The 15,850-nt window shown below is 50.9% G+C and overlaps 1 protein-coding gene across 2 annotated transcripts; it reads left to right on the top strand.

The window, feature by feature from the left end:
- The first annotated feature begins 1,107 nt into the window (after positions 1 to 1,107).
- C4H19orf25 (chromosome 4 C19orf25 homolog) lies at positions 1,108 to 12,600 on the top strand. Of its 2 annotated transcripts, none has more exons than XM_077331400.1 (3): positions 1,108 to 1,185; positions 5,155 to 5,317; positions 7,344 to 12,600. In XM_077331400.1, the coding sequence occupies exons 2-3, from the start codon at positions 5,182 to 5,184 to the stop codon at positions 7,538 to 7,540; spliced, it is 333 nt and encodes a 110-aa protein (XP_077187515.1). In that variant the 5' UTR covers positions 1,108 to 1,185; positions 5,155 to 5,181; the 3' UTR covers positions 7,541 to 12,600. The 2 variants fall into 2 exon arrangements, with proteins under 2 accessions (XP_077187515.1, XP_077187516.1); XM_077331401.1 differs by lacking the exon at positions 1,108 to 1,185 and adding an exon at positions 1,488 to 1,785.
- The last annotated feature ends 3,250 nt before the right edge of the window (positions 12,601 to 15,850 follow it).

Raw genomic sequence — 15,850 nt, 5'->3', positions numbered from 1 at the left:
TTATTATCCGGTGGTTCGGCCATTGTCGTGCTATTTTCCCTGAACAGTTCTGTCAGACCTCCCTCACAGGGTGTCTGTTGTGGAAAGAGAAAGGGAAAGGTGTTTGAAAAGCCACTTTGGGACGTGAAAAGCGGAGCATAAAAAAACCAGGTCTTCTTGCAACGCCTTGCTGGAGATGAGGCATATACAATGATCTTAAACAAAGTCCAATATTAGCCAGTCTAATTGTAAAAAGAGCCTCTTGTGGTGCAGAGTGGTAAGGCAGCAGACATGCAGTCTGAAAGCGCTGCCCATGAGGCTGGGAGTTCAATCCCAGCAGCCGGCTCAAGGTTGACTCAGCCTTCCATCCTTCTTTGGTCGGCAAAATGAGTACCCAGCTTGCTGGGGGGTAAATGGTAATGACTGGGGAAGGCACTGGCAAACCACCCCGTATTGAGTCTGCCATGAAAACACTGGAGGGCGTCACCCCAAGGGTCAGGCATGACTAGGTGCTTGCACAGGGGGATACCTTTACTTTTAATTGTAAAAGGACAAACCCATCTACGAAAGGACAAAGACAAATCCTGCCAAGGACAAATCCCTCCATGGAAACCTAAGGTGACGAGATTTTAACATTGGTAAAGCGGGACACTATTGACCGGGGGGGGGGGGTCTTGATTAAAAATTTGGTCTATATGGAGCAACAAAAAGTTTTATAGAACGCAAAATAGTATTATAATATATATATTTTAATTTCAACATAAGTACAATTTGCCAGGTACCCCCAGATGTCCCTCCAAAAGTGGGGCCATCTGGTCACCTTATGAAAACCCCAACTCTGAAAAAGCAGACAGGCTCACGACACGCACACGGGATAAATGCTCTTTCTACACACTTTAGGACAGGACGCTCCAGCTGCAAAGGCGCACTGGACGTGCAGCATCCATCGTGTCCAGCAAAACAAAATGTACCGTCGTTTTTAAAAATCGCCTCCAAGCAGCGGTAGAAACAGGCAAACATCTCGTCGCCTCCCGGCTGAGGATCCCGGGCCTGAGCCCCGCAGACGGGGAGCGTCGAATAGAAGCCGGAAGTGCCCCGCCCTTGGCCGGGGGCGGGGCCGGGGGGAGGGGCGGGGCTCCAGAGGAGGCGGAGTCAAGTGGCGGAGAGGAGGAGGAGGAGGAGGAGGAGGGCGGAAGAGCAAGTGAGGTAATGAGGGAGGGCGCCAGGTGGGGGAAGGGGGGCGCCGTAGGAGGGTCAGGAACCCCCCCCGGAAGGGGCTGGATGGGGGGCCGCCGAGGGGGGCCCCGAGAGGGCGTGGGAGGGGCAGAAAGAGGGCCTGAGAAAGGGGGGGGGCTCTGATCTGCCCCCCAATGCGAAGGAGGGGGGCTGATAAAGGAGGGTGCAAATCCTTCCAGGCATTGGGGGGGGGTGGGGGGGGGACGGGCCTTGAGTAAAAATCCGGGAGGGGCTGAGAGCCTGGCTTTGCTTTGCTTTGCTTTGCATTGCATTGCATGGGCGGGAAAGGGCGCGGGCTGGATCGGGGCCCCGGCACGTACCTTAGCGGCCAGTGCCGCTGCCAGGGCGGGCGGGACTTGCACGCGTGCACGGGGAATGCGGCTCCTTGCCCTGGGGTGGGTGTGGTATCCGCAGGGCCCAGCTTGCCCCCCCCGGTCCCTCCTGCATGGGTGTTGCGTCGCCACCTGCCTGGCTAGCGGGACTGCAGCGCTGGCGCTGAACATTCTGGAACGGCGTGCGGAGGCAAGGGCCATCTAACCCCGCTGTCCAGCCTCCGAAGGGGGAAGGGAGGTAATCCAAGTCCTACCCCCCCCCCCCACACACACAAACTATTTTAAGATTCTACAGTAGAGCCACCCACAGGTCTCCAAACAAACTGTTTAATTTAATGCTGAAATGGATGATGGGTTGGATGATGCCGAGACCCGGACCTTGATTCACTTAGAATTAAGAACGAATTGTTTTCCCACTCCTTCTGGAGTAAGATTGCAACAAGCAAGGGGCGTTTTCAACTGTTTTGACGCCCCTCCCCATCACTGCACCCAAATGGATCTTGGGAAGCTAAGTGTGTGTGCCTGGGTGGGGAACTGGGCAGGAGGAAGGTAGCATTGGTCAAACCGTGGTAAATGGGGGGCTGATAAAGGAGTAGAAGGTCCCACTACAATACAACGGAGATGAAAGCAGATGGCATCCTTTAGATGGAGATAGAATACGTTCACTTTACTTTTAATTCATGTCCTTGGGCCACAGGGATCCATGCAACAGTCACTTCCAGACTAGACTACTGTAACTCGCTCTACGGGACCCTGCCCTTGACTTTGATTCGGAAGTTACAGCTAGTACAAAATGCGGCTGCCGGGGTCCTCACTGGAACATCATGAAGGGCCCATATTCAGCCGGCACTTCAACATCTGCACTGGTTACCAGTTTGTATCCGGATCAAGTTCAAGGTCTTGGCTTTGACCTCTAAGGCTATATGCGGTCTGGGTCCTGTTTACCTGCGGGACCGCTTGGTGGCTTATGGACCTCACAGGGCTCTTCACTCTGCGGGTATGAACTTACTGGTAGTCCCGAGCCCTCAGGACGCTCGCCTGGCCTCGACCAGGGCCAGGGCCTTTTCGGTCCTGGCCCCAACCTGGTGGGACGAGCTCCCGGAAGTTGTCAACTTGGCCCTGCCGGAGTTGTCAACTTGTTGTCAAGACGGAGCTCTTCCGCCAGGCATACGGTTAAGGCCAGGATGGGGCCCACTGTTCAATTTGAGATCCCCCATGTCCTTTTGTCCTTCTGTTAATAAATAGATCTGTCTCCCCACTCTCACCAGTAAAACAGAAGGCGAGTCCGGGCTGGTCGAGAGGGCGGGTCTAGTTAGTTTCTTCACTCTGGTCACTTTTAGTCATTGTAATTACGGGTTTTTATGGATTTTATTGTGTTTTTATTCTTTTATTGTGTGAACCGCCGGAAATGGCAGTATATCAATTTAAATAATTAATTAATTAATAATAAATACAAGACGTTGGGTACTGCTTAGGGTTTTTCAGGACTGATTTGGCAAATAAGGTTTTTTCTTCCCATTCTTAAAACTGCTTTCAGAGAGGGGCATTGTTGTTATTATGTTGTAATCAGATTTCAGGTTGCTTGGGCCTGGATGAAAACCGGGTGTCCTGCTTATTCCACTTTTGTGAACTGCAAGCAGATGTTGGTTGGAAATTATTTGGGGTCAACTTTGCATGATTCAAAATCAGCTGTTGCCTTTCGCTTTAGAGAGATCAAGTGTTGATGCGGCGGAATGACTTTTGGTGCTCAGAATAAATGATGGAACGAGATCAAAATGTGTACGGTTTGCATAATTTATGCAGGCTGTAGAATTGGCTCATCCCAAAAAATTCTTGCAAAGCATGTTATGGATCTGCCTACTTGGCTTTGACAACATCTAGGACGGTGGTCCCCAACCACCAAGCTGCGGCCCGGTGCTGGGCCACGAAGGCCCTGGCACCGGCCGCGGCTCCCTCTCCCCGCCCCCCTCCCACAGTAAGAAACTTCCCAGGCCGCGTTTTCATGGCAGACTCAATACGGGGTGGGTTGCCAGTGCCTTCCCCAGTCATTACTGTTCACCCTCCAGCAAGCAAGCTGGGTACTCATTTTACCGACCTCGGAAGGAGGGAAGGCTGAGTCAACCTTGAGCCGGCTGCTGGGATTGAACTCCCAGCCTCATGGGCAGAGCTTCAGACTGCATGCCTGCTGCCTTACCTCTCTGTGCCACAAGAGGCTCTTTTCATTGTATTTATGTTTATATAATACAATATATATTGGGGAAAGGAGAGAAATTTCTCTTTGTCTCTACCCCAAGCATAATTTTGTAAACCTCTTATAATTTCCGCCTTAATTGTTTCTTTTCTAAACTGAAAGGCCCAGGGTCCTGAGTCTCTCTTCCCAGGGAAGGTGCTCCAACCTCAGCATTGTCTCTCGGGTTGATCAATTGAAGTTTTCTGCACACTCAAATATCCGCTACCTGTAGCCTTGGTAAAGTTGGAGTTGGGTGAAGGTTCAGAGAGAGGTGTCATGAGATATTATTTATATATATCGCCTTCCCCAAAGGCTCAGGGTGGTTTACATAAAAAGGGAACAGTACAATTAACTCAGTTTATAGTGATGTGGTAACAACAATAACAATGACAACAAGATAGTGATTGTAATAAACATTGTAGAACAGTAGAATACTAGGAACATTGATTAACTCATACTGGTTTGGGGGGATATGTAATTTTTGTCGAAGGGAAGCTTGACCTCAACCCAATGCCTGGTGGAAGAACTCCCTTTTGCAGGCCCTGCGGAACTGTTTAAGCTCCATCAGGGCCCTGATCTCTTCCGGGAGCTCGTTCCACCAGGTGGGGGCCAGGATGGAGAAAGCTCTGGCCCTGGTTGAGGTCAAGTGGGCTTCCTTGGGGCCAGGGACCACCAGGAGGTCAGAGGTGGTAAAGCACAAGGCTCTTTGAGCGGTGTAGAAAGAGAGACGGACCCTGAGATATCCTGGGCTCAAACCGCGTATGGCCTTAAACGTCATAACCAAAACCTTAAGCCTGATCTGGAATGCGACCGGAAGCCAGCACAGCTGCTGGAGGATGGGCTGGATGCGGGACCTCCGAGGTGTTGCTGTGAGGACCCTGGCAGCTGCATTCTGGACCAGTTGTGGTTTCCAGATCAAGGATAAGGGCAGGACAGTAGAGGTGACTGTCTTGTGGATCACTGAGGCCAGGTGTTCTGGGGCCAAGTAAGGCGCTAGTGCTGTGACTTGGCAAAGGTGGTAGAATGCCAACCATGCTACCAACATGATCTGAGCCTCCACTGAAAGGGAGGCATCAAGAATCACCTCCAAGTTCCTGGCAGAGTGGGCCGCTGATAGGTGCACTCCATCCAGGTTGGGAAGGTGCGCTTCCTCGCTTGAACCTTTCCTGCCCAGCCACAGGATCTCCGTCTTTGAAGGGTTGAGCTTCAGACGATTGTTTGAGCCACCCCGTGACTGCTTATCCAATCTGGTGAATCTTACCCAAACTGGTTCTTGGTGTCAGGACTTGAGGCTGCTTTAAGAAGCAATGCTCTTCTGAGTACATCTTTAACTTACCCCACCCATTGTTCCCTGTTGCTCCGTCTTTCTTCCTCCAGTGCCCCCCGGGCTCCTGTTTCTGAGCAATGACCTCCAAGGCCAAGAAGCGGGTGGTGCTGCCCACACGCCCTGAACCTCCCAACACTGAACAAATCCTGGAGGATGTCCAACGTGCCCAACCCAACGATCCAGTCTTTGTCCTTCTGGCAGAACCTAGTGAAGGTAACAGAATATGGGTTCCTACTCATTCATCTTTCTGTTGCAAACTTGGCTGAGCAAATACCAGAAGGGGTTGAGGATTCTGAGATACAATCAAGGAGATGAAAGGGACCAGATCTAGCTCCACCCCCTGCTCAAGGCAGGATCAGCCTCCAGCATCCAGGAGAGGGATCTGTCCAGCTGCTGCTTGAAGACCGTCAGAGAGGGGGAGCTCCCCACCTCCTGAGGCAGCCCATTCCACTGCTGAATTTTGGTATTCTGATATCTGGTCAGTACCATTCTACACATAGTTTAAACCCATGACTGTTAGTCCTTTCCTCTGCTGCCAGTGGGAGCCTTTCCCTGCACTCATCTAAGTGACAACCCTTCAAGTACTTAAGGCAGACTTTGGTGGGAGTTAATTATATATAACCCTTGGGCCCTGGAAGGGTTTTCCAAATGGCTGGGAGTTAATTATACATATTTAAGTGTATATATAATTAATTTGGATATATAATTTATGTCCATTGGCTCATGTCAACCTTCCTTCCAAAAATGACCCATGATGGACATGGCGGGGTAGGAAGGAGAGGAGCCCCTGGTTTGTGTTTCCCACCCCTATTCTGCATAATTGCACCACTTCTAGGGTTTCTCAACAGTAAGGCTGACTTAAAGGGAGCCATCTTGTCCCCTCTCCACCTCCTCCTCTCCAGCTATCCCTCAGCCATTCCTCATGTCTATAGTTTTACCAATTTCCATCTCTGAGTCTGAAAAGCTCATATCTCCCCAAAATGAGATCCCATCTCCGTGCTCGTGACCTTCCCCAGCAGCTGCTGGCTTTCCCTTTTACCCCCATTCTCCCTCTTAACATCAGTTTTCATAATTAAAACACTCTTGTCTGGCCTTGGGATCAACTTTGAGATCACGATGAAATTCCCTGCTTTCCATGAAGCAGGGCAGGCTTATTTTGTCATATAAATGTCGTCCAGAGTGGGTTCAAATAAGTGTCACTACCTCTAGCTTGGGAGATTTCTGGAGATTTGAGGGATGGTACTTGGGGGAGGACAGAGGCTGGGGAGGGGAGGGGCCTCAGTCGGTGTGCGTTGCCCTGGAGTCCACCCTTTGCCACAGTCATATTATCCAGGGGAATTGATTGTTGTAATCTAGCAACCCCCTGTACTTCCAGGCTCCACCTGGATTCAAGTCCAAGTGCACATCAGAGGACAACAAGGTTTCAGGGTGTCAGCTTTGGCGCATCAGAGCTCCCTTTGACTCTGGTCTCTGAGGTGCTCCTGGACTTAAATTGAGCTATTCTGCTGCAGGCCAACACAGCTGCCCTCTGAAACAGGCCCCACCTGGAGATTGCTGGTCCACCACTGGAGTCATGCCTTGCTTGGGGCTGGGGATGGCGGAGCTAAAGCCTGCCCTCACCTCTCAGATGGAGGCAAGGGCCAGAGGGGCTGCGGAGTCTCCTACAAGGAGCTGCTGGCTTGTCAAGGGGGACCTTGATTTGGCCTTGATGTCGACACTATTAAGAACTTAAGAGTAGCCATTTGGATCAGGCCAATGGCCCTGCCAGTGCAACAATCAGTGTCGCACAGTGGCCAAAGCCATCGGGATTGTCCAGCAGAGCTAGCACTCCAGCAGCCCTCCCACTGTTGCCCCCCCTCCCCCCCCAGCCCCGGGAGGTCACAGCATCAAAGCCGCAGATAGAGTGTTCCATCTAGACCTTGGGGCTAAGAGCCACAGATGGACCTCTGCTCCTCATGTTGAAGCCATCACTTGAAGCACTCTTGAAGCCACCACCACTTCCTGTGTCCGTAAATGCCACGTCTTTGGGCAAAGGAGTACTTATTTTTGTGTGTTCTAAGCCTAGTGCTCATTCATTTCATGGACTGCCCCGTGAGTACTTGTCTGGTGAGAAAGGGAGCAAAGGACTTTTTTCTCTGCCTTGCTTGTCCCATGACGGTTTTGTAAATCTACATTACATTTACTGTTGCCTCCGCTGAGTTTTCTCTCCCCCCCTTGTTCTTTGTGCTGCTCTGCTCAGACTTGCCTGCTCCGGCCAAGAATGAAGATCCGGAGGCCAAGAGAGAGCGCCTCTATCGGCTGACCCAGTCCTACGTGGAGATGAACCATCGCTTGCAGAAGGCCTGCAGCCTGCTCAAGGAGAAGTGCGAGGAGCTGAAGCGGGCTGGTGCTACTCTGGAGCAGGGCATCCTGGAGATGAAGCAGAGGGCCTTGTGAGACCCTGGAGGTGGGAGATCAGCATTCAGAAAGGGGCACCTCTTGGCTGTCAGGTGCTTGAGCTACGGACTTGTGTGAAAATTGTACATTTTCCCAAATCTCACGCATGTGTAAGCTACACATCTCAACACTGTGTATGTTTTTTTCATTCTGTGATGATGTGCCCAGATTCAGCCACCACTACAAGCCCCCTGAAGGCTAAAACAGCCTAGCCATGTTCAGCCTTGAGCTGCAGGACTGCATGGAGCAGCTGTTCCACTTTCAACGTTTGTGGTGTCTGCTCTCGTACCACACGGGAGGTCCTTCAGGGCTCCTCTCCCTCCCCTTTCCCCCCTTTTTTGCACAGACGTAAAACAAAATGTCTATGTTGAGTAAAGGATCTGACATTTCCCAAAGATTCTTGCCCTGGAGACTTAGAGAAGTGAACTCGGTGGGAGGGTAGGCAGCTCCGTGGTTTGGCTGAAGACTCCAGCAGCTGCTGCTGCAATGGCTGTGACGTCCCCGTCCCCCTGCAGATTCCTCTACGATTTCTCCCTCTGGTACTGCCTGGAAGATGACCCCATTGCCACCTCCATTGCCGAGATCCTCACCCAGCAAGGTTTCCGTGGCTATATCGAGCACCAGGATCAAGTGGCGGGGAGGTCCGTCGTCGCTTCAGCAGCCGAGGTTGTTGAGACCAGCCGAGTGGCCATTGTTCTCCTAACGGCCCGCTCAGTGGCCGACCCTTGGTGCCAGCACGTGGCTGAGTGGAGCCTTCTTCACACGATACAGCGGGAGGGCACCAAAGTAATCCCCGTTTACGTGGATGTTGGCCGCGATGACGTACCCTTGGCTTTAAAACACCTGAGTGGACTCGACTACAGCAGCGGTTTCTTCCGAGAGAGGCTTCTGCAGAGCTTGCAGAAAGCCAGGCCACGAAGGAGGGCCCAGCGTCCCGCCACTAAAAGCAGAGTTCGCTTTTGATGCTACCTGGCAGCGGCATGGCAGGGGGTGGGGGGTGGGGGTTGAGCAGGGTGGTTCACTTTGGTCCCGAGCCCCCTCGGAAGCTGTTCGTGTTGGATTTGTTTGGTGTTTTTATGTAGGCCCCCCATTGTGACGTCGGTTGGTAACTGTGAACAGATCCCAGTAGATTTGTGTCCAGAACTGAATTCATAAGGAGGTTTTAAATAAATTTAAAAAAAAACCCAAAATGGTAGGTGTGTTAGGTTGGGGAAAGGGAGGGTTCATCATACGTCGTCTGGTTAATGGGAGTTTAGTATCGAGAGAAGATCCAAGTCCTGAGGCTGTCGATAATCGTTCAGATGACTTGAGGGAGAACCTTATTAAAAAGTAGTTTTCAGACAATGCAAGTGTTACTGTCTCCTTTTGAACATGCTCAATGGCTGTTTTCTGAGCAGTGTGCATTGAGTGTGTCACTCGAGCTCCACTCAGGCAGCGGCGCTACCTCTGGCGGTAGGATGAGCCCTTGAACAGTAATGTTTCTGCCATCAAGGAACGCGCTGATAGCTGAAGAACAAGGTGGGCTTTTGTGATAGCTTCTTCCTCCTCCTTTTCTAACAATTTCATGCCGATGTTCCTGGTTGTCTCCTCTGTCTTGTCCTCACAATGCAGCTTAGGCTGAGTGATGTCCAGCTGGGTCTTCATTAAAAGCACCTGGCAACCGGCCATCAAAAAGGAAGCTGTTTATACTGGTAAGTAAATCTCCTGGGTTGAGATGTTGCACGTTGTAATGAATCTAAACTAATAATTACCCCAGAACCAGAACTTTGAAGCATTTATATAAGATCAGGTTTCTCTAGGAATTCGCCTGTTGTGGTGGTATATTGCCCAGACAGCCCAGGCTAGAGAGCCAATCTCATCAGTCCTCGGAAACTAAGCAAAGCCAGCCCTGGTTAGTATTTAGATGGGGAATCACCAAAGAAGTCCAGAGAGTGGAAATAATAACAGGCTACTAAGCCTAGTCCCAGTTCGTAAGTCCCTGGCCTAATGTCAACAGGGCAGCATCCTCCTCGCTTTTGTGCTAAGCAACACTAACCCATGGGTGGGATCTAAAGGGTATTGCAATTTGCTTAATAATACCTTCCTTGGAAATGTACCTAGGGCAACCTTTCGCAGCTGTTTTAGCAGAAGAAGAAGAAGAGTTGGTTCTTATATGCCGCTTTTCTCTACCCAAAAGAGTCTCAAAGCAGCTTACAGTCGGCTTCCCTTTCCTCTCTGTGGGTGAGGCTGCGAGAGCCCTGATATTACTGCTTGGCCAGAACAGCTTTCTCAGTGCTGTGTCAAGCCCAAGGCCACCCAGCTGGCTGCATGTAGGGGAGTGCAGAATCAAACCCAGCTCACCAGATTAGAAGTTCGCACTCCTAACCACGACACCAAACTACCATTGAGAAATCTCAGAAGTGGCGCCATTGTGCAGAGTGTGGGAACCAGAGCTGAGGACACGCCCACCCAGGACCCCTCCCCTTCTCACCACCATGCCCATAAGTGGCCATTTTGGGAAGGATGGGTAAGTCAACATGACTTACCCATGACATATATGGTCATGTCACCCGATAAACCCAGGGCCATCAAGAAACTCCAGGGTTGAGGAAGCCTGCTGTAGGGTTATGTCCCTCACACATATTATCTTCACAACAGTTCTGTGGATTAGTCAGATTGTCCAAGGGTGACTGTCCCAAGGTCACCTGGAAAGCTTCATCATGGTTCATGAACCCAGCCTGAGACCCTCTAATACAGGGGTAGTCAACCTGTGGTCCTCCAGATGTTCATGGACTTTAATTCCCATGAGCGCCTGCCAGTGTTTGCTCATGGGAATTGTAGTCCACGAACATCTGGAGGCGGGTGATAAGAGTGTGTATCCTGCAGTTTGCTATTGTAAAGGTAAAGGTATCCCCTGTGCAAGCACCGGGTCATGTCTGACCCTTGGGGTGACGCCCTCCAGCGTTTTCATGGCAGACTCAATACGGGGTGGTTTTGCCATTCCCTTCCACAGTCATGACCGTTTACCCCCCAGCAAGCTGGGTACTCATTTTACCGACCTCGGAAGGATGGAAGGCTGAGTCAACCTTGAGCCGGCAGCTGGGATTGAACTCCCAACCTCATGGGCAAAGCTTTCAGCTTTACCACTCTGTGCCACAAGAGGCTCATATTTGCTATTGTACATTATCCTAATTGCCATTTGGCTTACGTGAAAATCATTAACGTTAGCCACAGCAGTGTACAGTTATCAAAACTCTTGCCAAGATAATCAGCCATTTGGCAAAGGTAGCTGTTGTTCAACTTGATGAGAATAGGCTCCTGCCAGGCTTGGTGTCGTGGTTAAGAGCAGCGACCGCTGATCTGGAGAGCTGGGTAGGATTCCCCATTCTTCTTCCACATGCTATTAGCGAGGTGACCTCGGTCTTATTGCAGCTCTGATAGAGCTGTTGTCATAGAGCACAATTCTGTCAGAGATCTCTCAGCCCCACCTGCCTCACAGGGTGTCTTGTGGGGAGAGGAAGGGAGTGTGAGTGTCAGCCACTTTGAGACGCTTTTGGGCAGTGGAAAGCTCGGTATGAAAAACAACTTTTATAATTTTGTTAGGCTTGTGGGCAAGAGAAAAGGTGACTGCAGTTCTGTCGAGAGCAGGGGTCCCCACATCAGGGCTCATGGGTGTTATGACACCCACCAGTATTTCTCAGTAGCCACTAAGCTTTTCAGGGGGGATGGACAATACTGTGAGTTAAGTTAGGGTGAGAGAGTGTAAATGGCCCAAAGTCAACCAGTACGATCTGAAGAGAAACCAGAGTATAAATCAATCAGTGAACGTCCGTGGCATAAATGGAGGATTCGAACCCAGGTCTCTCAGATACTAATCTGACACTTAATCCCTACATCACACTGCCTCTGACTGGTAAGCACCTGGGCTTTCCTTAATCAGTATATTGTTCCATTCCCCCTTCAGACTTTCCTTCTAGCCAGGAAGTACAAGGTATTTCATTTGGCTCTGCCTCCTGTGGCCGCCATTTTGGATTTCACCCCGCCTCCTGTGGTAGCCATCTTGGGGTGACACCATGACCTATCAAAATACTGCAGGTGTCCTTGGGCTGCAAAAGACTGGAGACTTCTGCTCTGGAGCACCATTAACCGACATGCACTTTCATCCCGACAAGCGCATGGCAATCACTGCTTTGCTTGGTCTCCAATCTGGCGCATTCATAAAATCTGGCAACACCGCTGTTTAAGAGCTACCCCTCTCTCTGCCCTCCTTCCTACCATCAAGCTGGCGATGGCAAAACTCTATTCAAACAATAGCACGAGTTCCTAGGTATAAAACCTCGTTTTCGTTTTTACTTCATCAATGAACTGTAACAAAATCAAAGTAAATCATGTCCTCATGCAGACCTTATATAAAGTGGTGGAAAGGGCCGCGGACCCGGAAACTCCAGCTAGTGCAAAATGCAGCTGCGAGGGTCCTCACTGGCACACCTTGGAGGGCCCACATCCAGCCGGTGCAGAGGCATTGGTCCTGCCAGCCCCCCCAGCCCCCCCGCGATGTCCCTAGAGGAGCACTTCCAGCGGAGGAGAGGCTGCAGAGGGAGGGAGCGCAGGAGGCAGAGGCCCGTCCCCCTTCTGACAAACGTTGGCCAGCGTCTCCTGGAGCCATGCGAGCCGGACATGCGTCGTTCTGCCGCTTTTGAACAGTCCACGTTGGATCTCGAGCTCCAGGAGAGTAGGCAAATGAGGGAGGTCTTCAGAGAGACCAACGATGCACTACGGGCAAGCATAGAAGACATGCGCTTCATCAGGGGACGTGTGGAGAGGGCGGTTCTTGTCATGGAGGCAAGAGGTCAGGGAGAGTGCCAACCCTCCTCAAATAAACGTTACCATGCTCTCCCCCCGCGCACCAACTCCACCAGCCCCCTCTCAGGGCGCTGACACTCAGACTCGGAGGAGGACAGTTCTGGGGAAGAGGAAAGTGAGGTCCGCAAAGAAGTACTCCCCCTCTTAGTGTAAATAGCTTTTGGTTTTGCATGAGTTCTCTGTTGTTTTTTGTTTAATAAATAAAGTGTATATTTTTGCTTATGTCTCAGTGTACCTTACTGTAGCATTAGGCAGGCCTTTCTGGTGAATGGGTTTAAACTGTGATGTGTGGTTGTGTATTACAACAGTATTACAAACATTTTATTTTTAATAAATAGAAAACAAACATTATCAAACAGGGAATGAAACAGGGAACCCCCCAAACATTTTAAACATTTAAACAAACTTTTTAAAACAGGGATGAAACAGGGGATGAAACAGGGAACCCCCCACCCCACCCCAAACCACAATTTTAAAGCGCACTAGTCCCCTCTCCAGCACCACCATCTTCTTAGTAGCTGGTAATCTCTGCTGGAAATAACAGCATCTTACTGCTGTCCCAAAGTAGAGAGAAGCATTTGGGGGAAGGGGCTTCTCATAGCCACCACAGTCAAGTCAGCCTCCAAAACTTTAAATGTAGCCATGCTGTCCACCAGTGGAATTATTCCCTGGAACATCAAATAAAATCAGTGCCTATGTCCTCCACTGGAGTAGGTGTCGCCAACACTTCCTGGCTAGCCGCCTCCCCAACCCTTGCCTGTAGAGTGCTTCCGTCTTGTGTTTGTCAATCTCACAGGGGTGTTACTACAGTGAGGCAGTGAGGTCTGTTCAAGTGCTTTCGGACCAGAGAATCGGCTACTTAGTCAAACAACATAAAGATAGTGGCTGAAGACAAGGTTGAACAAAGAACATTAAACTTTATTTAACATAGCACACATAGGCAAAAGGTCACAATCAAAACCGTCTCCTATTTCTGAAAAGGTAACTGGCCATAGCGTCCCGAACCTTGCACCCCTCCGAATAGATCCTTTTTTTTCTGGCTTGAGGGATGGCAGCTGCATCCTCAAGGGCTACAGGGTCTGATTCAGCCACTGGGAAGGGGATGTGATGTCCCTTGTCCTCGCAGATGTTGTTCAAGATGACACATGTGATGATCAATGGTGTCACATGGTCTATATGCACATGGAGTAGTGACATCAAGCGATGGAACCGAGCCTTCAAAGGGCCAAAGGCACGCTCCACGACATTCCTTGCGCGGGAGTGCCTGAGGTTGTAGTAGCTCTGCACATTTGTCCTTGGCCGCTTATAGGGAGTCATGAGCCAGCGTCGTGTGGGGTAGGCTCCATCTCCGAGCACCAAAGCCGGAACACGCACTCCCTCAATGGTGGCGGTGGGGTTGCCGGGGACAAAGACCCCTTGGTCCATGGTTGCCCTGTGGTTCGATTCACGGAACACAAGGGCATCATGCCTCCTCCCACTCCACCCCACCTCGGCATCTATAAACCGTCCGGAGAAGTCCACGGTTCCTTGAAGGAGAACAGGACAAAAGTCCTTCCTGTTCCCGTACTCCTTTATGCTTCCCTCAGGTGCTCGGATCGGGATGTGGGTACCATCAACCGCGGCGAAACAAGGTGGGAACGCCAGCCCGGCGAACCCGTCTGAGGAAAGAAAAAGAAAAGAATAGACACCAGGGATTAAAGTTAACGTGGGGCGCATCGAGTATTCGTTGCTCACCTATCAAAAATGAAAAAAAAATTAAAGGGCAAAGGGGATATAAGGACACCCTCCGCTCCAAGCCGGTCTCCGAGGCACACCACTTTGCTGTACAATTCTGCCTCCATGGCAAAGCAGAACTCCAGCAGGATCTCGCTGACCGTGGAGACTCCTAATCCGAATTGCTGGGCAACTGTCCGGAAGTACTGTGGGGTGGACAAGTACCACAAGGCGGCTGCCACCCTTTCCCCCACAGGAATAGGGCACCGCATGCCAGTTACCTGCCTCTCCATGCGGCCATGGAGAGCTTCCACAATTTCAAAAAAAGTTCCCCTTGACATTCTGAAGTTTGCAATCCAGTGGTCATCATCCCAGCGAGACATCACAAAATCTTCCCACCAGTCAGTGGATCTTTCGTCCACCCAGAACTGTCTGGGGAACCAGACCTCTGATAGAGCTTGCCAGCGTTTCCTAGCCACCACGCGTGCTCTAAGAAATTTGCTTCTAGTGATGGCCCTCCTTCTGTCTACACGTAGTCTGGAATCCCAAAAAGTAGACCTCATCCGTGACACGGCGGCACGGACACGCTGGGCTATTGCTAGCATCTGAGCCAGCAACACAAGAACAATCCTCTCCATTGCTACGTTTAGCTGTGCGGTGGCTACGAGGCTCGGAGAACAAAGGGTGAGGCCGACCACGTGTTTGCCTAGGTACACATAGGCAGGTAATCTGTGGGCGTGTACTGTGGGCGGGATACAGGCTTCCCTCATAAAACATTTTTTCATAGGAAACATTGGAAACCCTGTCCAAATGCCCCAATGATTTATCGATGATTCGTTGCTACAGGTTTTTCAGGGTTAAAACAAAAAAAAAGGGAACACCCCCCCTCCCCCGATTGTGGCTTGTGGATGGGGGTCAAAGGTGTCCCAGCTGTTTGATTGACGGCCACGGGGAGCCAGAAGCACTAACCTGTCTCTGTGCCTTTCAAATCCAGGTGGTTGTTCCAGGTAGACTTCTTCCTTCATTCCTCCACGAGGAAATGCTGTCTTTCCATCCAGAGGCTCCACGTGCATCTTTCTTGCTGCTGCTATGCCCAAGAGCAGAGGGAGTCAAACTGTGGCCCTCCAGATGTCCATGAACTACAATTCCCATGAGCCCCTGCCAGCATTCATGGGCAGGGGCTCATGGGAATTGTAGTCCACGGAAATCTGGAGGGCCGCAGTTTGACTACCCCTGCCCAAGAGCATTCTAGTTGAAGTGTGTCCACCACTGGTGCGAAGGTTTCATCATTGTCTTCTCCGTCCTTCTGGGAGTATCCTTTGGCAACCAATGGGGCTTTGTGCCTTTGTCCTTCCCCTTCGGCACCAAGATCCACTTGCCTCCCACTGTCCTCTGTGAGTGTCCAGGTTTGGTTCTTGATCAGAGATTCAGTCTCTTCTTCTGCAGCTTTCTCCACTTTGCTGCTTCGTTGGCAGGCATCCTTTCTATCTCTCTCCATGTGAAAGGCTCAGGTGCCTTGACCACATGAGAAAACCCGTCTGGTGGGACTCCTTTGTTTGCTCTGGGCGATTGTCTGACACTTGGCCCGGGAGCCCCTTCTGGTTCCTGAGGATCTGCAGTTGTGTCTTGTTCTGTGTTGTCCTCAACACTGAGAAACATTGTTTCTGGGTGCGAGGAAGCTCGCTTTGTGTTGCCCACAGCTCTCAGGAACACTGTCTCTAGTTGCGAGGCTCTACCCCCCTCTGCAACTCCTTC

Source organism: Paroedura picta, chromosome 4 (genome assembly GCF_049243985.1).
Source record: "Paroedura picta isolate Pp20150507F chromosome 4, Ppicta_v3.0, whole genome shotgun sequence".
NCBI lineage: Eukaryota > Metazoa > Chordata > Lepidosauria > Squamata > Gekkonidae > Paroedura > Paroedura picta.
The sequence above is the reverse complement of the archived record's forward strand: the minus strand, read 5'-3'. Positions and strand labels throughout refer to the sequence as shown.

Excerpts from the sequence above, each read along its gene's own strand:
- C4H19orf25 (XM_077331400.1), top strand. The coding sequence starts at position 5,182 with ATGACCTCCAAGGCCAAGAAGCGGGTGGTGCTGCCCACACGCCCTGAA. Across the intron at positions 5,318-7,343 it reads TCTGGCAGAACCTAGTGAAG|ACTTGCCTGCTCCGGCCAAG; the intron begins GTAACAGAATAT and ends TGCTCTGCTCAG.